The sequence below is a fragment of the Aptenodytes forsteri genome, unplaced genomic scaffold, assembly GCF_000699145.1.
Source record: "Aptenodytes forsteri isolate BGI_AS27 unplaced genomic scaffold, ASM69914v1 Scaffold243, whole genome shotgun sequence".
Lineage (NCBI taxonomy): Eukaryota > Metazoa > Chordata > Aves > Sphenisciformes > Spheniscidae > Aptenodytes > Aptenodytes forsteri.
Window position 1 is genome coordinate 918,894 of NW_008795314.1, and position 24,293 is coordinate 943,186.

Sequence of the window (24,293 nt, forward strand, 5' to 3'; positions counted from 1 at the left end):
TGGAGCTTACAGCCTCCTGCCTTTAACAGAAGGACTGTACCCATAAGGGTTTTGTGGTGGGTTTTTTTGGTTGTGTTTTTTGTTTTTGGGGTTTTTTTTTGGTTTGGTGGGTTGGTTTTTTTTGTTTTTGTTTTTTAAACACACTCCCCATGTCGCACATCAAGTTTGGTGGGTTGGGTTTTTTTGGTTTTGTTTTTTAAACACACTCCCCATGTCTGCTGCACATCAAAGCATTAACATTTATACCCAGGCCTGAAGATGTGCAAACGTAAGAGCCCACACAGCAGCCTTTACTCCGAATCCACGGAAGAAGGCAAAGACAGCCAGGAGGTAGTGTTTCCACAGGTTTATAAATCTGATAAATACGACTATAACAGCCTGCCCACCACAACGGGGCAGGGGAGAAGGGAAGGGAGTCCCAAAGGTTGCTGAGAGAGCGCTGACTTGTACTTGGCAGCTGGAGAGTACATGACAGCTGGAGAATTATGCCGATGTGTCAAACAGCTTCTCAATCATGTCCCCCACCTGGTCAACTTGGTATTTGATGTACTTCTCAGGGTTCTTGGTGAAGGGCACGTTGCCATATCTGCAAAGGAAGACAACCCCCAGGTGACAAACGACTGGAACACAGCAAAGAGACCCCCCTCCTCTGTCACAAATCAGCTCCGCTCCAGCACGTCCCACTTGAATCTGACAGGGTATCTTGTAGGGAGCAAGTGACCTGGTTACAACTGGTCTCCTGAGTTTTACATGAACAGCCCAGGGTGGCTCAGAGCCTTGTGCTAGCTAGAACGCCTGCACTCACCCTGACCAAGGAATCAGCGTGACAGCAGATGTTTGCAACTAGTAGAGTTCAGCTTGGGGATGTTTTAGTGTGCAAGGCAGAGAAGCTAAGACAGGACAGTAGAAAAGTGACTCAGCTCAGGCTACTCTAGGCCCCAGAGACCTCAGTAAATCCAAAGAGAGGACAATTTTGCAAGAGGTCATCACCTGTTCAAGAAAGCACCATAGGTCTCCTTCACAATGGTTTTCTGTGCCCGGCGGATTTTGTCCCGTTGCTCCATGTCGGGGATTGCCCAGGCCTTCTGGATCTTACATAGCTCCTCCAGCCCGTCATTAAAACCCTGTCCAAAGTAAAACTCAGTGAGTGTCCTGTCTGCAATCACGTCTCTGTACTGAGTCTGATGTTCTTCCCCTCCATTGCTGATCACCAACAGACAGGTCTCCTCCTTAGGCAGATCTTTGGTCTGACTGTCTGTCCCAGTCAACCAGGGGATGTTCTTGTGCCATCTAACACCTCCTTACCTTAAAGCGCTCCTTTATCATCTGCCTCTCCTTATCCTTGAGCTGCAACAAGGAGGGAAAGGATTTTATTTCATCTCCAGAAATAAATTTCCAACATCAGTGTTTGCCCACAACTCCCCATCCAACCTAAGTAATATCCTACCTACATGGCTTCCATTCCCTCTCCTAAAGCAGGGAGGAGAGAAAGCTGCAGTGAGCAGCACACCCTACATTCAGCAATTGGCTTTCATCTGAAGTAGGTTTAACGAGGGTAATTTTCAGCCAGAACAGACATAAAAAATAGACTTCTTTATGCTTCCAGCCCTTTCTAAAGGGAAGGTCTCAGGGTTTTGCAAATCCAAAATAGAAGCATCTGCTCTGGTGAAAATATAAGAATGGAGGCAGAGATTAAAAGACTTGTATGAATCTGGGGCAGGGGAGATTAGAAGGCAGTGCTGCTCATCTTGTCCCAGCCACAGTATTCAGTCTGCAGAGCAATACTGGCATGAGATATAAAGAAGGCTTCTGGGAATTTTTTAATATGACAAAGGAGAAGATGTTTCCGGCAATTTCTATCATCTCAAAACCATCCTTGCCCATCCTCTCACCTTCACTCCTAGTTGAAAGACAGGCAGGTTTCTCTCCAAGATGTAATCTGTCACCTTCAACCAGCTGCATGTGAAATGAGATAGGAAAGAGGCAAAGAAGAGTTACTCGTGCCTCACCAGAACATCTATGTCTTCACCCATGACCCAAAGGCCAACCCAGACAATACACACCCCAAAAACTTTCCACAGTGACCCCTTCCCAAGTTCGATTAATCGCTTGGACACCAAAATACTTGGCTTTGGTTTTAGACAAGTTTCTGTTTTAAGCTAATCTCTCCCACTGCTCCAGCAGCATTGGCTCCCAAGGACCTCTCAAACTGACAAAACTAAGTGAAGAGTGGAGGATGTCAGCTGACCTGCGCTGGTAGGTCTGGATCTGCTGTTCAATGAGCTCCCGGTAAGACCTCTCGGCTGTCTTCTGCGTCACAGCTACCAACTGGATCAGCTCAGACCTGAAAGAACAGAAAACCTGAGGAAGCACATGAGCCAGCTGCTCTCAGGCCTGCCAGCAGGATGGCAACATTTCAAGCCCCTGTCAGCAAGTTCTTTTCTGCCCTTTACAATAAAAGGGACCTTGAAATGCACAAACTGGGAGACAGAAGCTACTCCAAGTTACTTTCCAAAGCCATGTCCTCAGTCCTCCCAAGATCCAAGGACTCTCTACAACTTAAGGCATCTCTGATGCTTTTATCTTCCACTCTTGTGTAATGCAATGGTTGTAATAGTGCAAAAGCTTTCAAAAGGGCAGTTTCAAGAATGGAAGAAAGAGCAGAGATGAGACAGGCCGGCAAGTAAATGCACTCAATGCACAGCTCTGCTCCAAGACCATGCTTGGAATCAGCCTGGACTTCAGGGAGATTTACCCAGGTACACGCTTACTTTTCCAGAGATTTCAGAATGTAGTTGTAGTTGTTGTGCAGAAAAATGGCACTCAAAGCTGGGTCTTCATAAACCTTGGATTTACTAAGAAGGTTAAGCTGCAAGTTGCCCAGCACTTTGCCTTAAAGAGGGAAAAACAGAGAACAAAGAAGTTTTGCACTGAAACTTCTCATTACTGACAATCCGAACCGAGCGTTCTGTACTGTCGCTGTGGGCCCACAGCAAAGTGAACAGCACAGCCCCAACTGCATGCACAAACAAGGGTACAGTCACGTGTACTTAACAGTCCTACAAGCCTTACACAGATCTTTCCTCAGCGAGTCACCAAAACCCCTCTGCGAACTAGTGCCTTTGTCGCAACTGGCAATACAGTTGCATTCTGTGTTCAGAATAAGTCCCAGGACCAGCATGGGCGATCAGACACAACCTGACCATGACACAGGCTCAGATCTCAAAGCCACCAAAGGACCTGATCTCCACTGTAACAGATCATCCCAAGGTAGTATCGTGAACCCATCTCACTATCTTACCGTTAAATGCAGGATCGAGATTTTACAGAGCCCCTTTGGCAGCTGGGAGCCTCTGTGGGGCTGAAGGTGCAAAGCACTGGGTGAGAGTGGTTTGAGGCAACTGATGACAAAAGCTCTGCAGCACAGCAAGCTGCTGCACTGTGCTTTGTCCTGTCTAACTGTAACAGTCTGAAACTCCCAGTTTGACCCCTTTTTTCCATCCCTCCCATCAGACTCCAGCTCAAACACGGGAAGATCACATGGAGTAAGAAACACAGCCTGTGCTCTTCACCCAAGAACAAGCTAAGCGAAAGACAGCCGATGGGGCAGAAATGGGAAGGTGTGCAGAGTACTCACAGATGTAGGTGCTCAGCAGCCGCCTGCTGAACTCTGAACTGTAACTACTAGCTGAAGAGCTGGTCTCTGAAAAGAAAAGAGTCTTAGGACAGTTAACATGCCATGAGGAAGGGGGGTATGTGTGGTCAGCCTGCCTCTATTCAAACAAGCCTCGCCCCTGTTGCTATGGAATTAGTGCAGAGCTCCCATCGACAGTGAAATTAGCTCCCTGCTTCAGTGCCGATTGTCAGCGGCTTATCCAGGGCGAGGGTGGAAGAGCTCTGCACCCCCCAGTCCTTGTATCTGCATCAAGTGCAGAGCACCCCGGCAAAAATCTCTCCTTTCCTTCCTAGTGCTCAGAGGACATCCTCTTGATCAGAAATAGAGTCATTAAACACACCCTCCCCATCCTTCCCCCACCACCTGAAGAGGGTTTGTAAGCACTAGAAATTGGCAATCAGAGAACAAATGAGCTGGAGCTGTTAACAGCAAGCACACAACAGTAATTGAAACAAGCAGAAGGGCTCTGGAAAGTTTCAGCCATCCCCATGGTTGCTGACAGGGCCTACTTGGCTCTGTATGAGGGACTGCGCCAGCATGGGAGCCTGCCCTTACAAGCAAGGGCTCTGGGCTGGCACATGTTCCTCTGTCTATGCATAAGAGATGGCTTTCTGCCCTCAGGGGCTTGTGGGCATGGGTCCCATGGGACACGTGGGGTAGCTATCTCCTCCTCCCCCCACCAGAGAGTTTGGCAGCCGGGCCTAGCTCGGGTGGTCCGAGTTCATAAGCACCCCATGGGAAAGGCCTCAAGGCTCCTGTTGCTGGGAGTTGGACAATAAGGAGCTGAGCGCACATGGGATAAAGCATGATACCAGCTGGGCCAATTTGCTACCCGTGCCAAAGAGATTCAGTGCCATGAGAGTGTCTTTAGCCTGTTTCAGCTCGTGTGGCATCCCTCATTGTCTGCTGGTGACAAGCCCTCCCTATTCTCTCCAGCCCACTGGCAAGAGTCACTTACCCTCCCCTTTTTCCCTTTTCAATTATGTGTTAATTTATTTACCACTCCTGGAGGATAAAGAATTAACATACATCACCAGAGTCCGAGGCAATATGAACAGGTACGTGTGGGTAAGTCTGCTTACCTCTGGGATCTAAAGGAATATTGTATGTGTCCCCAAGGACTACAAAGATTAGGCAGAGCAGAGAGAAAAGGGGAGGGAGGAGAGAGAAAAAGAAATGCAAAGTGCAAAAAGACAGGTTAGAGACCACCATCCCTTTGAGAACAAAGCAGATATTAACACAGAGCAGCCACAGACAGCTACACAGGAGAGCAGGCAGGAGTCCCTCCAAGGCCACAAACGGAGTGGAAATCACAGAGGAAAGGCAGAGTCTAACCTCCTTCCCCTGCTAGAGACATTGTATTATCATTGTATTTAGCACGACACCTCATTCCAAAATCAGTTCAAACCCACTTTCAAGGCAAAGGAAAGCTTCCCCTCATGCCAGCAGCAGTTTACTGGGCCTTGAAATGAACTGCACAGCCCATATAACCTTCCCGAGAACCTGAGCAAAGCCATCCCACCCTCACTCTGCACTTTAGCATCCCTGCATGGCTATGCAGGGCCCTACAGAGCCGTTTGGTGGGCAAGAGCAAGGGATTGGCATCACTGCATTGATCTGATCGACTTTGCTTTTGCTACCACTTGAGGCAAACATCGCAGGAAAAAACCGCATGTATTTCCCACCACTTGGGATCACTGTGGGAGTTATCTAACCCAACTCCAGACACCCACACCTGAGCTAGCAGCTGGAAGCTGTCATTAGAGAGCCACCCTTGGGGGCAAGTCACCATCCCAAAGCAGATGCCTCTGTTCGCAGAAGCTACTCCCCTCTTAAACTCCACTGACATAATCGCCTCTGATCTGAGGATGCTTGGTCTAGGGTCAGGTCCACAGCTGGACCCGGACTACAACTTCACCAACATTCAGTAACCAGCGTCACTCAAAATGAGAACAGCTCTGCCCTGCGTGGGTGCCCCGTGTTGGGCCAGGCGTAGCTTTTGGAGCAAGCGACAGAGCTGTTTCTGCACGAGAACAACACTGGCAGAAAGCAGGGAGCATCTGGCAGCAGATGGTCCCTAAGGCCTGACTGCAGACAGAGAGAACACGATTTACAACACTCGGATTGTGGGTCATCTCATGCAAGGCTCTGAGCTACTACATGTTAGCCCGTTACCAGATCTGTTACAATTACACTGACTTCAAGCTTTAATAATTGAACAGACTGCAAAGAAGTATTTTTCTCAAGCTGTCTTTACACAGCGGGATCCCTCTATAGCTGATTGGACAACCAACCACAATTAAGAAGGAAATGGCTTGTGTGTCATGGATATGGTCACATTTTATTATATGACCAATATAAAAAATAAAAAAGCCTATGCTACCTTTTGAATCAGCTCCTATGACAGATCTCTACTGCATGACAACATGTCAAGACTTTGAAACAACAGCGCTGACATCACCATTCAGGGAAGGACATGGGAAAGTTGGTTTCTCCAAAAAAACCCCAAACAACCTCAGACCACCTCTTTGGCCAAGGAGAGAGAGTCAAGGCCCAGGAGGCTCTGAGCACACTGAGCTTGCAAGTGGAGAGGGCACAAGGCAGTGGCTAGAGGAGAGGTGGTGAGAAACAGCGACATCCTAGCTTGACTTAATTTAGAACTGACAGAACTTTCCAAGCAGGAATTGCAGATAAAAGTCTGGAGGCAGCTGTAAGCTTCCCCCTTCCCCTGCTCCTAAGGGGCTCCTTAACCCTTTCCAAACACCAGCTAGTGGCCTGTGCCTCCTCAGGTCCCTGCACCCCTTGGATCTCCAGTTCTCCACCTCTCCAGCCTGCTCTGTTCCAACCTACTTGAACGCATGAGCTCCGCCAAGGCCAAGGGCTCACTAGAGAGCTGGGAGCTGCTGCTCTGCACAGAACCAAGAATCACGCTCTAGCTGATACGCAGCAGCATCCCATTACGTGAGCAGCAGCTCTCAGCTTCTGATCTAAATATTTCTTTCTGGAATTAGTTTCTTTAGCATCACGGAGACCAGAGCTAAAACTTGTCTTGCTGTTAGGGTACGTGGCACATGAATAGCTCAGGAGTCCCAGCTTGACCATGGCTAGATGCTGAGGAGAATATTCTTGCTGCTCCTGTTATACTCTGACCAGAGGATGTGGCAGAGAAAGGTGGCAATTCATCAACACGCAGCCTAACTAAAGCTAACTCAGCTGGACCAACCACCCTCACTCAGTGCAGTCACAGGACCAGCCCAGTGTCAGATCTGAAGCTAAATGACTAAGGCATCCTCTCTTGATATCACAGAGCACATCAGCAATAAACAACATCCCAAGAGTACCTGATAGGAGCAAGTGTGGAAGGCCAGCAGGGAAACTCTCTGCATCCCTTGGAGTTCTCCAGATAACCAACTATGTGGTCATGGCCGATTGGAGAACAAGACAAACCACAGGGTGAAGGACAGGAGGAGAACAAGCTCACAGTGCATATTGAGGTTTGATCTTTTTAGGGAAGATGTCCAGACAATTTGGGGAAGGACTGCATGCCCCATGCATGTATGTACCTTGTGATGCCAGCATGGCACCCGCCGTCTCCTGGAAATCCAACAATTGCTGTAGGAAAAGAATGGCCTAGAAGCAAGGGAAGGAAGTTATGAGCAACCGACATTGCGTCTCCTATGCTCTGCTATTAAGGATCATGGAAGGACCACTTGTCCCCCAACACTTAAAAGCCTTCAAGAAACAAATCACTACACTCCTTTGAGTTGCTGGGTTTTACCCACACCATCACATCATGGCTTAGCAAGGGTAACTAGCTAATCTCTCCATGCAAGCCAGTTAATTGCCCTTCCAATACCAAGACAGCTTAACTTAAGAAATATCCCTACTGCTCTTTTTTAAACCTCTTCAGAAGCTGTTTTTCCACAAAGGATGGTTCAAATCATCATCACGTACGTTGCTGGTGAGTTCATGAACTGTCCCATCTTTTGGCATGTTATATTCCTTGTCCGGATCATTCTAAGAAGGGAAGAGACATGAGGTAAGCATATAAGGAAATTGAAGGCATCTACAATACAACTGCTGCTGCAAGTGAGCTGTAGGCTTGTTTATCCAGCCTCTCTCAACATCCTCAGACTCGGCTCTTGCAGTGCCATCTCCTGGTGCTCAGAAACCACAGCTCCTATGCACCGGCAGCTCAGAACCACAGGGGTTTGTTCAGCATGTGACCATCAAATGTTCAGCTCACCTACTGGGCAGTGCATTCACCAAGCCCACCTTACACAGGGACAGTTTAACATGAGTCCTCCAAAACTTTTCAAGTCAGCAATTTTCCTTTCTTTTTAAATAGGATTAAATTCTGAGATTGACTTGATAATCTGCAGAGGCCTGGAAGCTCATGTTAAGTTATCTGTAGTATGCCTGTTAAGGGTCTCAGGCAGAGGCCTCCTGTATTTGAAATCAGCACCAAGCATTTGGTATTTGCAGCTGACCATCCAAAGTGATCCAGCAAGCTCCTGCTTTAGAGTCAGAAACTACATGGTCTCATGGAAAGCTGAAAGCTAAGCTAGGGGTTCTGCTCAGAAAACCCCTCTTCTGAGCCTGCTGGTCTTGCCAGAGAGAACATTGAGGAGAATCCTACCTTAATGTTGTCTGCAAACTCTTCCAGTGCCTTCGCACCAGTGGTCTCCATGGAAGTGATCAGCCCTGGCAGTTTGTTCTTAGTGCCTGCTGCAGTTCCCTGGAATAGTTCCATAACAAATCAGAGAAGGAAAACAAACAGTATCTGAACTTTCATCCAGCACCTACTCTCCCTGATCCACCACCCCAGCATCTCATTCTCAGTTCCCCATGTGGCAGGATTATATTTACAGCACCATCAACAACATGTGAAATCCTGCATTCTTCTGCCAGCCAGAAAGGGAAGATGATGTGACCCTAACGGTGACCAGGACTTGCCACCTCTCATGTTTCCTCTTACGCAGTACCCGATACAGGAGGTTGGTGCATCACAGTCACCAGCTGAAAAGGAGTCTTGCTAAACCTGGATGCCATATTTGATACCTGGAGAACCTTGTGGCACGGTCCAAGCAGGCTCTCCTCAGAGCAGCCCATCTTCCAGACGTCAGTGGGCAGTCTAAACTAAGCTCAACAGTATCAGAGATGAAACACCTCAGAGGCCACGTATACAGCAGAATAATGTAGATGGTCCATCACCGGGTCATGACTTGAACTGAAAAGAACTGCTGCTGAGAGATGCTGAGTTGCTGGTTCACCATCACAGAAAGGAGCAAGCTGCATTTGTGTCACTCCCAGTCCATGCTGGAGGACAGAAGCAGCGTGGCTTTGTTCAAAGCCACTGTGATAATCCCTTTCAGAAAGTTCTCCAGACAACCCAAGCCACAGGACCCTCTTCAATCCCATCACGCTTACCTGCAAGACCTGGTCAAATTCTGGCTTCATCTGCTTAAGATGCTTAAGGATAGGGAAGATCGTGAGCACAGCCGAGTAGTCATGTCGGATGATGGCTTTCCGGGCAGCTGAGACAATGTTATCCCCCTCCATGATCAAGTTATCTAATGACTCCTGCAACAAAGCCAGAGAGTCAGAAGGAAGCAGCATGACTTTTGCCCAGGCAGCACAAGGGGCTCAATGCCGGATACCCGTTAAGGATGCCAGTTTAGCTGATGGGTCATTCGCGGTACCCAGTGAGTGACTCTGAGCACATGTTCTCCAGGGTCTGTGCAGGCACCGGTTCCCTAAACAGGTCCTGGAGGACAACCCTAGCAGTAGTGGTGCTCTTGGGCACCCACAGCAGGTGGTGGAATCCACATCCTCACAATGAAGAGGAAGGGAAAGAGACTTCGTGTGTATCCTTTACAGGAGGAGCCAAGCAGAGAGGCTCAGCTGACCTGGATGAGAGAATCAAAGGTCTTCTTCTGGTGGTGCTCCGGGACGATTTCTGTCAGGAGCTGGTATTCGCTCTGGGCCAGTTTGACAAAGGCACTAACGCAGTGAATGTACGCATCAATCTCGATGTCGAAGACGTCATCCCTCCCTGTAAGGGCAAGATGGTTTTAAGAGAGAACAAAATTTGCACTGAGCTTCCAGCAGCTCTGCTCACTCCAAGGCCCTGGTTTACACAAGGAGCATAAGGTTCTTCTGGAAAAGGCAGTTCTGGCTTTGCACCCATCTTGCATGAGAACAAGAGTCGTCATCTCACCAAACCTGCCCCCTGGGTTTGTGCATGGGAAGCTATGCATACCCTGCAGGAGGCATGCAAAGTCATCTGCAGTTCAGGAAACAGGCACATCAGGACACCAGCTCCTTTCCAGCCTCATGACAGAAGGCAAGTTTGGAGCTCTTCTGGGATACAGACTAAATTTAATCAAGGGCTTGAACACAGAGTACTAAACTCAGGAAGGTCTGAGGTGAATTATTCAACATCTCTGCTTGTATTTTTAGAATTCCTTATCTCCATCCGTCACGCAGATGAAGAACTGCCATTTTGCATCAACATTTCTGGGAAATCAAGGCTGTCCTGGAAGGCAGCCTCTTCCCACAGGCAGAAACAGAAGATAAAAACACAGGCAGATGAACATTTAAATCCTATGAAGCAGGAATATCAGCACAGCTAGGTGAGCTATCTGCCACACAATGCTGCATACAAATGCAAATATTCGAGTCCTAGCATGTCTCAGACAAAGATCCATCAAAGAACCTACGTGGCAGGCATGAGAAGTGCCAGTATGATACAAAGGTCCACACCAACTCATGCCAACCACTAGCTGGATGTGTCAGCAGGACAGACACAAACGGACTCTCACCATCCTGCATTACTCAGACCCCTGTAGTAACCACTAAGACAGTAAGATTACACAGAGAGGCCTTCTCTAAGCTATGGGCTGCTGCTGCTTCTCTCCTCCCAGCAACATCTGCAACTTTTGATGGAGAAAGAACCAATTCTTCCCTACACTGACAGGTCCCTCGGGTTGATCTTTTAAAAGTTATGGTCAGCAGGGGACACGCAAATGTGGTGTGGTTTTACAGAGTGTCTATGGTGGAGAGCGGCCCACTGTATTGCATCCCGCACGTGATCCCTTTCCTGTTTGCTTCACTTCAGCACCGAACAAGCCAGTAGCTACCTATAGGAAAGTGCCCCTCAGCATGGTGGCTACCAGTCTTTGGTTGGACAAAGTTGGGGTTCCCTGTTTGAGGGCTTGGGGTGTGCGTGATTAGTAGGAGTGAATTCTACTGAGAAGAGCCAGAGCTTCTTAGCCAGAGAAGGCCCATGCTCCAGGACTGCCCACGTAGATGAACAGCCACTGGCTACAAAACTACTGTGAAACATGCTGAAAAGAAGGGATGTTAGCCAGCTTGTTATGAAGTGACAACATGGTACTTACCAGCAGCCGGCCCATGCTTGTCGCTCAGGGTATCGGAAAGGTGTTTAACTCGTAAATCATGCTCATGACCTAGTGAGATGTCAGCCGGCACAAACAGAAGGCGCAATTTATCCAGGGTGGTTACAGCATGGATGCTCACACTGGCTGGAAGCCGCTTCAGGCTTGGCTTATTCGATCTGATGGACACTCTTTTCCCTACACAGTCCCAGGAATGCTACCTGACCAAATCCCTTTATTGGGCTATGTAGCGGTAGCAACCCTTTGAAACCTGATGACAAGCGTGAGTTAAGCAATTTCTTGGGCCACAGGAGTCCCTTGAACCTTCTGCCATAAGTTCTGAATGGGATAGCAGGCACCAGAAGTCCAATTTGTACCCACAACCATTACAAATCCAAACTCAAAGCCCATCTCCTGCACAGCACGAGAATTTTCTTCCCCCAAATGAGGGATATTAGTCACCATCTGGGATTTAGTAGACTACAATGTAGGTGCTGAAGAGATCTACTTTTGATGCATACATAGCAGGAGGCAGAAAGGTCTTACAGATGCTTTGAAGCAAATGAGCTAGCTGTGGTCTGACACTTCAGCATCAGGTTTGGAAAGGTCACTAGGAAACTGAACGTCTCAAAGTCCAGGCAAAAAGAAAAAGAGAACAGAAACACCACAGGCAGATGTCATCAGAGCAGAGCTTCCATTAGCCAGGTGGCTATGGTGGGTCAACTGCTTTAAGGTAACACTCCTCTCCACCTGTTCTCATGTTTACGGAGCCTTTGAAATTCAGACACTGAATTCAGAAAAATAATTTGGCCCTCCAGCATCTCCTTGGTTCCCCAAGGATAGCTGTACCTATCTAATGCTGTCCACCAAGCACTAGGCTAATGGAAGTGCCACCTGGAAAAGCAATGCTGATACACAGAGAAAGTCAAGGGTGAAGTAGCTAGAGCTGTGATTACCTTCCATAGGAATGAGGTTAGAGGCCCCCTTTTTCCCATCTAGACCATGCTGAGAGTACTGTTTCAGAAGGTTCTGAGCCTTACGGATCGTGCCTGTCACCAGAACCAGAGAGAAGAGACAAGAAGACCTAGAAAATGAGTGAAAGAAAACAAACCCAGAACACCAGCCCTCCACCAGCAAGTCACCTGGGCCCAGCAAGAGGATGCTGGGCACCAATGAGCATGCTCAGTACAGGAACGTGAACCCCAAACTCATGTCCAAGTGTGCGGGTACAATGGCATTTCCAGACTGTTTCCCTGCTTTGAGGGTGGGGGCATGAATTCCAGCCAGGGTTACAGAATCAGGGAGTACTCAAATCAGTTTGGTGAGGTGGTATGGCTGGGTGAGAAAACATGATCAGGGAAGGGAAGCAACAAAGGAACCTTCCCTGCAATGAGTTTATTTAAGCCGGCACTCTGCATCCAAGCTTACAAGGTTTGTTGCTTTTCCTCAGCTGTGGAAGCAGGGCTTTGCAGTACGGACAATTCCTGTCCGGCAACGTGTTGCCTGCTCCCCAGAGCCACAATCGCAGCCGCTTGGCTAGAGCTGCAGAAAGAGGTGCCCTTCCGAGGGGTATTTTCTGAGCATGCTCAATATAGACCCATCAGGAGCCCCACAGCAAAGTCAAGGAATGATCTCTGGCGTTACAGGAAGCGATAAAAGGGTGACAACCTCTGGGCTCGAGAGAGCAATTGCAACAGCAATTCCCATCACAGGAATCATAGAATAATGGATGCTGCCCACCCATGTCTAACTCGTATTAAGTCACCCTAATCCCCAAGACACTTCTCTTCTAAGGAACTGCAAATCAATTAAAACCATGGAAAAAAAAAATAACACTGGGTTAAAAGATTTATACTTAACACACACAAAAACCAGACAGAACTGAACAAAAGCCAATGCTGGATATACAGCTAGAAAGCACAAAACAAAGCATTAATGTGACAACTGAAGACTAAGCACTGTTTCCACATTAAAAGGTTAGTCGTCATGCAACAAGCTCCAATTATCACAAGCACATGGACACCCTCTCACAGCAGAGCTTTGCTGTTGCCGGCACAACAGGGAACAGAAAGTTTTGGGAAGGTAGAAGGAGTTTCTATAGGAGACCCAGATGAAACAGAACTAGGCTGAGTAAATGAAGGAGGATCTAAGAAATAAAAATGCTGCTGCCAAAATTAAGAATTGTTCTTCCGCTTTAAAGTAATAAATACTTCAAACATGCAGAAAATCCTACTTCCGCCAGTAACTAAGCCACAGTGCAGCCTGGAAATGAGTGCCGGCTGCCCAAATGCTGAGGACCGCTATCCTGAGGGGAAGCCCAAGTACACACTGCTGCAGAACAGCATCCTGGGGTGCAGGACAGCTTCATCCCATAAAGGGATATACAGCAGGGGGAAAGAAACATCCAAGTCCCCCAGACAGTGCATCTCTAATGGGGGAGAACACGAGAGAGAAGTTCCCACTGAATTACCAAGCTGCCTTAACCTGGTGCACTTACTAAATAACAGAACATGGTTCCTAAAGCGTAATATTTCACTGGCAACATTTTTCTTCCCCCAGTTCAGAGTGTTCTCAACCACTTAGTAAAGAAAAAAAAAAATCATATCCATAAAACACATTCTTCTAGCAGGAAACTTCTACCCTCTAGACCCACACCAGGGAGGTGGGAACACTTACACCCTTGCTGTGCTGATGCATTTGCTCCTAGCTTCTGCCATATGATCAAATGAGAGGGCTATGCCTCTTCTTCCAAGCTTCCCGATGCTCTTCACACCCAACACTTCCACTTTATTCTTAGCTACTTTCAGAAACCTTAAGAGCTTGGGCACAACAGCAAGTTCCTCTGAGCAGCAGGGCTGTAGCAAGCTCTGGAGATATGCACTAAGCTCTTTCTTACTGCTGTTACCATGGCCCAGCTGACGCAGAGCAGCTCAACCCGGGTACTGTTCTTCTACCAGTTCTTTCATCTTTCCCACTTTCAAGGGGCGGGGGAAGTAGGGGGGGGGGGGGGGGGGGGGGGAGAGAGAATAAAAAAAGAGGGTAAATCGGTGTGAAAACCAAGCAGACAGTACAATTGCTGCTGCTGTCAATAGGATCTCACTTCACAGGTATGCAGTGCACGTCTCCACAGCCCACCCCGACAGTTTCTTCTCAGATGAGAGCTGAAACCCCTCTGCTGCGTTTTATTTGCATAAGCACAATTACCTGTGTTTACGCTGACACACACACCAAGTGTTCGGTGTTCATGGGCATCGCTTCAGTGCTGCTGTATCCCTCTTACTTAGCGTTGTAATTAGGCTTTAATGGATTCTAGTGGAAGCCAAATGCTTTTGTTCCATGATTGTTTTCCCCTATTAGGCAGCTCGCAAACCAAATGGGACTGCATTTCAGCTACTAATGAAAACATCACATTCAAGCTAGGCAGTGATCAATATAAGAAGTGGGAAGCAGGAACAGGCTCTTTATTCTGCCACACAAAGACTCCACAGCCTGCCTTCAGGTAGCACCTCACCGCTAGGTGAACTGCAGCATTAAGTAAACTGGAAAAGGGCTCCCCTATAGCTTGAAAAGAGCCCCCAAAACCCCCCAAAGTCAAAAAAACACCTGAAACTTTTGTCCCTGTGGCCCAATTATTAAATAAAGTGGCTTTTGGGCATATATGAGGCACAGCTTTCCAATTGCACATTGTTCTCCTGTTTCTTCCATTAGGCAGTTTTCTAACCAAGTAGAAGGGCAACACATCCTCTTTTCTTAAGCACCAGCTGCAGGAGCCTGTATAAAACTGGCTAAAGCTCTCTGGCTTTTGCTTGTAGGCAGCCAGGCTGGGTACCCCTACCAGCATCTTCTGGCCCTATCCTTCCCTGGCAATGCAGAGCTGCTGAGCTAGCTGCCGCTCTCAAGCCAACAAAAGGAGCACTGGGTCTACAGGCATCACAAAGAAGCAATATTTTATGTGCATATGTTTGCAGCAGGATGATTTGGGAATCTGAATACACTTGCCCTCTGAGACAGGCTGCTGACATTTCAAACAGCAAACTCCTAAAAAAAATAAAAAAAGCCCACAGATTGCTTCATCAGTTCAACTTGATGTGGCAAGTTTCATTTAAGAGGAGACAACTCTGCTTTAGAAGCATCTCCAGCAGTCAGATTTTCCAACTGCATGCTGTAACAACAGGAGACGGTACAGGGTACACCAACAAATAAAACAATAACAGAGAGATGAAGACCCTCTGAAACAACACATGGATATGGAGCATGTTCTCCAGAATCCAGCATAGTACCTGGGGGAGAGGGGGGGGTCTCTGCCTTGTTACCCTGTCCCGGGGGAGAGGGGGGGGGTCTCTGCCTTGTTACCCTGTCCCTAATACCTCACGTTCCCTTTAGCTGTAGCCTCTCTTGCGCTTTGCTTTGTGGGTAAACAAGTTATAGCACATCAGATTTAGTTTGTTATTTATCCCTTGCAACAGGTTATAAAGTGTGCATTGGGGTGTGCACTGGGATATTCTTCCTTAAGGACTAAAGAAATCAACTCACTTGTTGGAACTGTGAGAAAACCCCCTTGTCTGAAACCCAAATTGTCAGAACTTGACTTTACTTACTGAAGCAATAGCACAGAAAAAAAATTTTTTGTCCGTAATTGAACAAAGGCTAAAACTAGGAGAATCAAACACCACCAGATGAATATTTCTATGAAGAGGGCCACTGTGCCAGTGCGAAGAGAGTGTAAGACCTCCACCTCAAGAGCTGTCCTTGAAAGCTGATGGAACTGCAGAAAAACCAGTGAATCTCTGCTCAAAGACTATTTTTTTTCCCTCCATTTTTAATTTCACTTAAGTACAATTTAGTAGCCATAAGAGATGGCTGGTGTATGAGATTTAACCACCCCTGTCCTTCAAGAGCTACAGTCTGGTTCTCTATCCTTGTTCACATTAGATTGGAGACAAATTAGCCACTATTTTTTCTTGAGATTAACAATACCCCAATAGATCATTTGAAATGCTCTTTCCTTCATACACTGTCAGCTCTGTAAGCGCATTCAGACCATGCTCTGTGCCTCCTACCCAGCCCATCTCAAACTCCAACTAAACTGAGCAAAAAGATATGAAAATCTCTTGGCAAATCTACAGCCGAGACATTCATCATGAAAAGTAATTTTGGATGCCCAAATGCATTCATTTTGGAGAAGCCCTGTTTGTAGGGAACAAGTGCTTGTGCTCTCAAACATGTGGGCTCCTTTCTGTACTCTCTATGCGAGCATCCAGGATGTGAGACTCATTAAAAAAATCCTAGTGATTTTTTTTTTTTAACCTGCCCATGAAAAAAAATCTCCTCCATCTCTGACTATTTAGCTAGAGCATAGGGGAGATGTTACCATTTGGCAAGCTGCTCAGAAATGTTTGCTGATCATGCTGACTCCACAGCAATCAAAGCCCAGGGATCTTTTCAGTATCAGGTGATAACTGAGAACTGTGGACCAAATCTGAAGCATCTGCAACCTGAGTTCCCCATGGCTCAACTACAGATCCCCATCTGGCATCTTTCCAGTAGAGAGCTACTGAAGCACACAAAAATAATTTTTACCTATTGTAACCATGCTGTTGAGCAGGAGCCACTGTTCAGGAGCTGAACGCAAATGACTGCCGTCATGCTTAGGAGCAATTTTAAACACTGTTTTTCTGCTATCTGCAGCATAGCTGGTTCTCCTTAGCAGGAGGATATTGTCCTCTACAGGTCTCCCAACACTGGGGGCAAATTCTTACGCAAATAACTACCTGCCAAACTCCAGAGAAAAGCCAAGTGTGGGGTGAGACATCCCCTTGTCAGGTGGTTCTCTGCTGGCAGGGGAAAATCCACTGAAATTCGCAGACTGACTGCATTCACCAACTGCAACTCGCACGTAAGCTTTCAGGAACGGCTCCAGGGCACAGCAGCAATGGCACACATTGGTCTTAAAAGACCAGAGGGGTGATCTCTGGATGTCACAGCCTTCCCCAGGCAGCCCTCCCTCTCCAAATATCCCAGGCACACCCTCTGCTTTAGCAAGAAGAGGCCCAGCAAAGCCTCTCTACACACAGAAGTGAAGAGAGCGAGCACCGGGGCCAGCACACGCACATATAGACGCACATTACCTGGGATGAGGACTGCATTCACATCAGGTTTATAAAAATAAACACAACACAATTAAAATGGATATTTCTTTTCCTCCCTTTCCCCACCCCATCCATTCCCAGTCCCTACCCACATTTCTTATTATTTTCCTGAACCCAGTAAGAGTATTTGGACAACACGGGAAAAAATATTAGGGTGGGGGAGTATTGGCCAGGTAAACCCACAGAAATATGAACTTTTCTGACTTTCGTCACTATTACAGAGGAGACAACAGGGTGCTGTGACACACAGAGGGACAATATCACTGTGCTGCTGTGGGACGTATGTGCTAGCTTTTGCTGGCCCTCCTTCTGGCTGTACTCCCACTAGATGGCACATTTCAGAGACGGGAACTCCAGCTCTGCACTCCCGTACACCGGAGTGATCCGCCTCACCAGCTGCAGAAAATGCAGCAAAACTCCATTATGAGGAGAGGTGAAATAACCCACCAGCCACATTCATAGCTCTTCCAAAGACAGGCCGAGGCAAAAGCTTTAACAGCCCTTCCAAAATTCAGACAACTTTGTATCTCATTTCTGTAGGCACCTACCTAGTCCCCATCTCAACTCCCGATGAGTTCTTGGTTTCCTAGCACAATAATAATTTATTCATGACTAATTATTAAAGTGATGTGTTTTATCAGATCTGAGTTTTCTATCTTGCTGTGGCACAGTCCATATTCCATACTCCAAGGCTGAGGACGGGTGTTCTCAGATCATATCCTTTTATACCCCTCTCGGGTCTCTTTTTACTTATCGCCTTTGTTAAGGCAATGGCCTTTTCTCTCCCTGTATACAGGACCCCTCTCCTCTCTTTACATTGCCCAGAGAACAGACCTGATGACTTGACAAACAGAGACAGAAAGCGTCTGTAATCTCAATGCTGAATCCAGGGCAGAGAAGAGGTGCTTATCTCTAAAATCTCACCCCTGCTCCTGTCCTAAAAGCACACTTTAGACACAGAGGCTACCTCAGCAGTGAGAACGCCTGCAGATATGCATTCGATACCCAGGCAAGAGGATACACAGCACAGTGATCCCCCCTTCAGGGACTCACCTGGTCTCTTGATTGGCTTTTTGGTGGGGGTGTCCTTCCTTTTGTTCTGAATGGCAGGGGAATACGGCACCCCCGTGGAGGAGCTGTTCTTACGGAAATGGTCTTTCAGCCCCTTGATGGAGCGGTCAAGCTGGACAGAGCGGATTTGGAAGTAAACAGTCATGAAATCTAAGGAGACAAGGTAGAAACAAGATTATAAACAAACAGGGAACACTATATGGTAAAACAAACCTTTCCTGAAACACTCTGTGCCCCTAAGGGGACTTACTAGCATTGATGTGGGACCCCAAGTAAGCGTTTTTCCCTCCCAGAGCCTCTCCTATTTTCTTCAAAAAATTCTTCTTCTTCCTTCCCCTGCACTATTCATTCCACCCCCCCACACACACACACGCAACATTAAGTCTGTGCACCACTACCAAGAGCACATCAGTTGTGGAACTGATGGGAGACATTTGTGCAAGACATTGTCAATTCAAGCGCTCAGTTTCTAGCGTGAGAGACTTTACACAATTCTCAGGACTCAGGAACTAAATGAGGTGTTCATCATGTGAAAGCAGAATACAAACCGACTAATAAAATATGCTATATATGCTTGAGTCGCCTTTGATCATGGAAAAATTCTTAAGAAACTTTTAAAGATGTTCGTCATACAGTAATAAGCACAGTAATCCCCACTCAGAAGTAAATCATTGAGGTGGGGGGTGATTCTAGTAGCTATGTGTGTGTGAAAGTACAGGTTTCCTGTAACAAGTCCACAAAGTCATTCACTCCCAAAGGATAAGTTAATAAAGGAGTATAAAGCTGTAGGCAGATTTTGATGCTGCAGAACAGGAAAGAAGAGAGATGTACTGACTGAAGAAAGTCTTCTGTGCTGCTTCCCCCCCACACCTTGGTCACATTTAGTACAAAAATTTCTGTTCGTAAATAGTTGCCAAATGGGAATAAGTGACCAGTGTCCTGCACATTTATAATATCTGAGCACTAGATAGTCGCAGCTCCATCAGAAGGCATTACAGATGCAAGTTAAATGGATTTCTGCTATAGGACAGACTATGCATTAAGATAATTTGTGCTTTATTTACACAGCTCTTTCTCCCATCATATCCACCAGGAGATCACTCTGTTCAACTGACAAACCATCACTTCAGTCTCACTACAAATGCTGTAAAAAAAGCAGGATCTTAAGGTGATTGAAAGGAGACTGAACTACTCACCTAAAAAGTGCCACTAAGGCAGTCACTAGTTCTGCTAGTGCTGCTAGCTACCAACAGCAGCGTGACTCGTGGTTTGTTAGCCACAGCAGCACCTGAGCAGAGGCTTCATGGCTGAAGGCGTGCGATCTACAAGCCAAGCTGTGCAGTGCTACACACAACCCTCAACACCCTACTTTTGGTCTCAACCATACGTGGTAAGTAGTTGGAGAGCACTCACCTGATACAGAACTACAAGGGAACAACACGCAGCACTACCAACCTTGATTCCTGCCGTTTTCCACCAGCCAGCCAGAAATGCGGATGGTATCATGCAGGACACACTCCGGGAGGTGCTCCAAAGACATCTCCTCCTGCGTCTCCATTTCATCGTCCCCACTGATCAGGTCCAGGATGAGGATGGGTGGGACCGGCTTGGTGTGTCGTGTCATCAAGCTGCGGAACTCTGATTCCAGGGACTCCTTGCCCCTCTCAAAGAGGGATTTCTGGCACAAAACAGCAGAAGGACAGAAGCAGCACAGGGCTTCTGTAATCAGTCACTCACGAGTATTTCTGCATAAGAACGTACTTTCTGCAGCGTTTCTAACCACTGTCAAGTACTGCATGCTTCAAACTCCAACAACGCCTGTAACTAAGAGACTTTTAAAGCAAATTAAATAAAAAAATGCTTGGGAGTTGCTCAGTCTTCAAGTGGGATTTAAACAGATCTCCCATTCTGCTCAAGCAGTTGAAGGACTGACAAGAGCTACTCAGGAGGAGGCTCAATCAACTCTACCACACATGCAAGATATGCTTTCAGAAGTCCTACTGGCGGAATGCATAGAGAGAGCAAAATGCCACAAGCAGAAATGCTGCTGAGTGCAGATTTAAACAGAAGCCAAACCAATCATTTCTTCACCTGTGCCCAAACACCTTCTTCACCAGGCAGCAAGCCCGTCAGCCTCTCACAGCAAGAGGGCAAGCAGCAGGGCTACATCTGTCCCTCTCTCACCCATGCCAGGTTCCAGACCCATGACCTACCACACGGTTCAGCTCCGGACTGTCTGGATTGTTGTCCTGGAAGTATTCCACCGCCTTCTGGATTTTGTCCATGCAATTCAAGTATTCCTCCAGCCTCCCCGTGGGGCTGAAAATAAAACCAAATATAAAATGCAGTGCCCCAAGAAGCAAAGAAAGAAGATATCCTGAGTTTGGTCTGGTGCTTTCTTGATAAAAATAACAAGGAAAATTTCAATTCCCTTTTCTTCAACTAGGAGGAGATCATGGGATTCCCTTTTGCCTCCACTCAATGCCACAGCAGAGGCAAGTGCAGAAGAATCCACGCAGCAAGTGCGGAAGTACTGATGACTGAGCAGCACACAACTCCACAACTCTCAGCCTTGCGCTCCTCTCCCGGTCAGGCCCTGATGGGTAGGTAGAGGAAGCTGCACATCCCACCCCAGAGAATGGCCATCACAACACCCTCCCGGAGACTGAAAGCAGGGTCCAGAACAGTTCTGATTCATCCTGGATGCAGCTACAACATCAACAGGGCAGGAAGAACCTTTGGGAAAAGAGCGGAGGAAAGAAGAGAAGCCACCAATGCTCGTGAGATTCACATGGCAGCATGTCTGCAAAACCTGCAAGAGACACCAGTGCATAGTCTGAGCAGACTTTGCCCTCTGGGGATTGCTGAAGGTCAAGTCAGGCAGCTTTATTGTGGACAGATGGTGGGGAAAGAGTGTGGGAACGGTACAAGGAACATTATGATGGGTGTGTGGAGTCAGCTCCCCTACCTCTATCCCAAAAGTTCAGTAGGATGAAGCTCCCCAGCAAGATCTAGCTGCTCAACTCACCCTTCCTTTATGATCTTCTCTGTGTCCTTAGCCACATGGTAGTAACTGATGACGTGATCCAAGCAGGAGAGGGTCTTCTCCACGTTCTCCTGCAAGCGCTGCAGGTTCTCTGTCTGTTTATGGACAGGGATGATCGAGTTCTCCAGCTTCATCAAACGACTTTCAAAGGAGGAGAGGATAGAAACCTACATGCCAAGAGAGAAACATTCTTTCACATGGATCCATACAGTGGGGTAGTAGTTAGAGCAGGGCAATCAGGGACCTTCAGGTCCCAGCTTCTCTTTTTGGGCTACTAATTTGCCATGGCTCCTTAGGCAGGCTGTTTAATCCCTTTATGTCCTAATTTCTATTAATAATCACAGAACAGATCACCTGCCACACAGAGATGGGCCAATCTTGAATTAAATGTAAAGTGTGAAGATAATGTTCCAAGACAGTAGTAAGGAGAAGCAAAATTTTATTTGACATCAGAAAACAAATCCAGAGGAACTGCCTGGAACTGCCCTAGGTAAAAAGAGCAACAAAAGCATAAACCAGCAGCCACTTTGCTCCATACCACTAAAACCCAAACATGAGATGCACAACATGAAGGCACAGGACCAGTATAATGAGAACCTTCTTTTCCATCATAGACATTTGGTTTTTAAAAGGGACTGTGATATTGCTTCTGAAAGGTGGAAAACCTTAGTAAGCTCATAAAGGATGCCTTAATGTCATCTTTTCTAGGCCAAAATGTAATTCTTTCAAGATTCACTCCTATGTTATGTTTTCCACACTTCTCTGGCGGTGCCTCTATGACTTTCTTAAAGCACTGAGCCCAAAACTGGACATAGTATACTAGCTGAGGGCTTACGAGCAATTAGAGCACAATAATTACTTTCTACCTCTTAAAGAGAACACTTCCAAAATAAAACTCCAAACAAGACCTGACTTTACAAAGCAACAACACGATGCTGTTGCACAAACTAGTCTGGGGTCTATTAATACCTCTTCCCAAGAGAGAGGACAGATTGTAAAGAGACGAGGCCAACAGCTCGTTTGAGCCCTCATCTTCCCAGGAGAGAAACTTAGGATTGAAACATTCATCAGTTTTCCCCTTTGCCCAGCCACTGAAGTGTAAAACACAGATGCAGAGCAAGTGGTTCATTACTCTGCATTCCTCAGATGGGCACAATGACAGCCTTGAAAACAGATTCTCCTAAGAAAAAAGTAAACCCAGGCCCAACATTAGGGCTGAACTTCAAGGACCCCCTTACCATGTTCTTTGTAAGCTGGTCACTCTTCTCAAGGCTCTCTTTGATAAAGGACAGAGTTTCTTCTTCCTGACAGTAGGATGAAAAAATAGTCTTCAGTTCTGAACACTAAGCATTTAAGTCACTAAACATTACATGTAGGTTTTTACAAGTCCTGGTAAACACTGCAGCCAGCCATGTTTGGTCTGATGCTGAGGTCGCATTTTAATATGCCACCTCTTACCAGAAATCAGGGCAATTGACCCAAGGTGAGAGTCACATAATGTAATGAGTGAGGTTTTTATGGATTACTCGTTTCCCTTCGATACCATGAGCCTTAGCACACTAAAGTCACAGCACAATATAAAATTAACACCTTTACACCTGAGGTACCACACATTTCCCTACCACAGCACAACATAGGCGTTGCACAGGCACCTTCCAAATCCCAGGCACAGCCGTGAACTCAAGTGGCCAATGCAAAGCAACCACCAAGGGCTGCTTTCAAGTCACTGAAGCCCAGAGATAGGGGGGGAATAGCAACCTGCAAGGGCTGGCCTCACAGGCTGGGCCTGAGGATCTGAATGGAGAGCTCCCAGAAGCTACCAGGCCCTAAGAGTGGGGCCCCAGGCCCGAAGTGGGGGACAGAGATACCCCTTGACCCTGAAAACGAGGGCCCTAGGCCCTGAAGGGGACCTGGGGATGCTGCCAGGCCCGGAGCGGAGTGACCAGGCCCTTAGGGGGTCCCGGGACGCTCCCAGGCCCGGTGGGGACCTCCAGGCCAGCTCCCAGCTCCGTCTCCTAGGCAACGCGCTGGGGCTGGGGGCGCGGGCCCAGGCCCCGGTCCCGGCAGGGCCCGCAGCAGGTCCCTAGCCCAGTCCCACCTGCTTGAGCTTGTCCTCGATCTCTCTCCTGCGGGCCGACACCTCCTCGGTGGGGATCATCCTGCCGCGGGACGCCGGGGCCGCGCTCCGCCGTTCAGTCCCACTGCACACACCCTCTTCCGCCCCCCGTCACTGCCGCGGCGCCATCTTGGGAGCGGCAAGACACACTGAGCATGCGCAGCAAGGCCGTCCGCCATCTAGAGAGTGGCCTCTGTTTAAGTGGGGGCCGGAAAGGCGCCAGCCGTGGGCGCATGCGCCGTTGTCCCAGAAGAGGACAGGCGCATGCGCACCGCAGGCGCCCTGCCATTCGTACCAGCCAGTTTGGGAGTGGCGGGCAGGCTGCGCTTGGAAGTGGTGTGGCGGGTGGCGGGTTGGTGTGGCGGGTCCCAGTGGGGCACCCCCTTTCTGTCAGGGCAGGCCTGGCTCCCCAAGCCCGCCGTCCCCACTACGGCCTGGCCGAGCCAAACCCCTCCAACCTCAATATCAGCGACGTCCTCACAGGACACGGAGTCCCGAGGAGAGTCCAAAGCCACCCAGCTTCCCCCGTGCTGAGCTGCTGGGATAGCCAGGCCCAGGCCCGCTCTGCCACACTCATGGGGGGAGAAACAAGGTGTGGAGGAAGATTATAGGGGTTTGGGCCCTGGGAAGTGAAATGACAGAAATTTGAATGTGAATTATGGAAAAGAAGGCATTTGCAGGAGTGCAGAGTCTACCCCCGTCCTGCATCCATTTTCCAGAAAGAAAGGCTACCACCGCAAGGAAGCTACCGTCTTCTCCCTCTGGCAGCATAGGTGGGGATGGCTGGGTTTGTCACACACTGGGGCAGTTACGGGGCTCTGCATCCTCATAAACC

The 24,293-nt window shown here is 47.9% G+C and overlaps 1 protein-coding gene across 8 annotated transcripts; it reads right to left on the bottom strand.

Annotated features, from left to right (window-relative positions):
• Positions 1–331: 331 nt before the first annotated feature.
• EXOC7 (exocyst complex component 7) lies at positions 332–23,605 on the bottom strand. 8 transcript variants are annotated; one of them, XM_009279419.1, is made up of 22 exons: positions 23,441–23,605; positions 22,581–22,646; positions 21,325–21,509; positions 20,510–20,615; positions 19,752–19,974; positions 18,279–18,446; positions 17,205–17,216; positions 12,033–12,125; positions 11,080–11,148; positions 9,586–9,731; positions 9,107–9,259; positions 8,316–8,414; positions 7,631–7,693; positions 7,240–7,306; positions 4,759–4,797; positions 3,638–3,703; positions 2,772–2,892; positions 2,249–2,344; positions 1,893–1,956; positions 1,306–1,347; positions 991–1,124; positions 332–586 (listed from the first exon to the last, which is right to left on the bottom strand). In XM_009279419.1, the coding sequence occupies exons 1-22, from the start codon at positions 23,498–23,500 to the stop codon at positions 484–486; spliced, it is 2,175 nt and encodes a 724-aa protein (XP_009277694.1). In that variant the 5' UTR covers positions 23,501–23,605; the 3' UTR covers positions 332–483. The 8 variants fall into 8 exon arrangements, with proteins under 8 accessions (XP_009277694.1, XP_019327673.1, XP_009277697.1 ...); XM_019472128.1 differs by lacking the exon at positions 17,205–17,216; XM_009279422.1 differs by lacking the exon at positions 11,080–11,148.
• Positions 23,606–24,293: the final 688 nt, after the last annotated feature.

What these genes read in the sequence shown, in the direction of transcription:
- EXOC7 (XM_009279419.1), bottom strand. Translation starts at nt 23,500, where the DNA reads ATGATCCCCACCGAGGAGGTGTCGGCCCGCAGGAGAGAGATCGAGGAC. An exon ending in AGTTTGCAGACAACATTAAG is followed by an intron (nt 7,694 to 8,315) that starts GTAGGATTCTCC and finishes TTCCCTTCTTAG; the next exon opens with AATGATCCGGACAAGGAATA. An exon ending in TCTTTCAACTAGGAGTGAAG is followed by an intron (nt 1,348 to 1,892) that starts GTGAGAGGATGG and finishes TCCTTGTTGCAG; the next exon opens with CTCAAGGATAAGGAGAGGCA.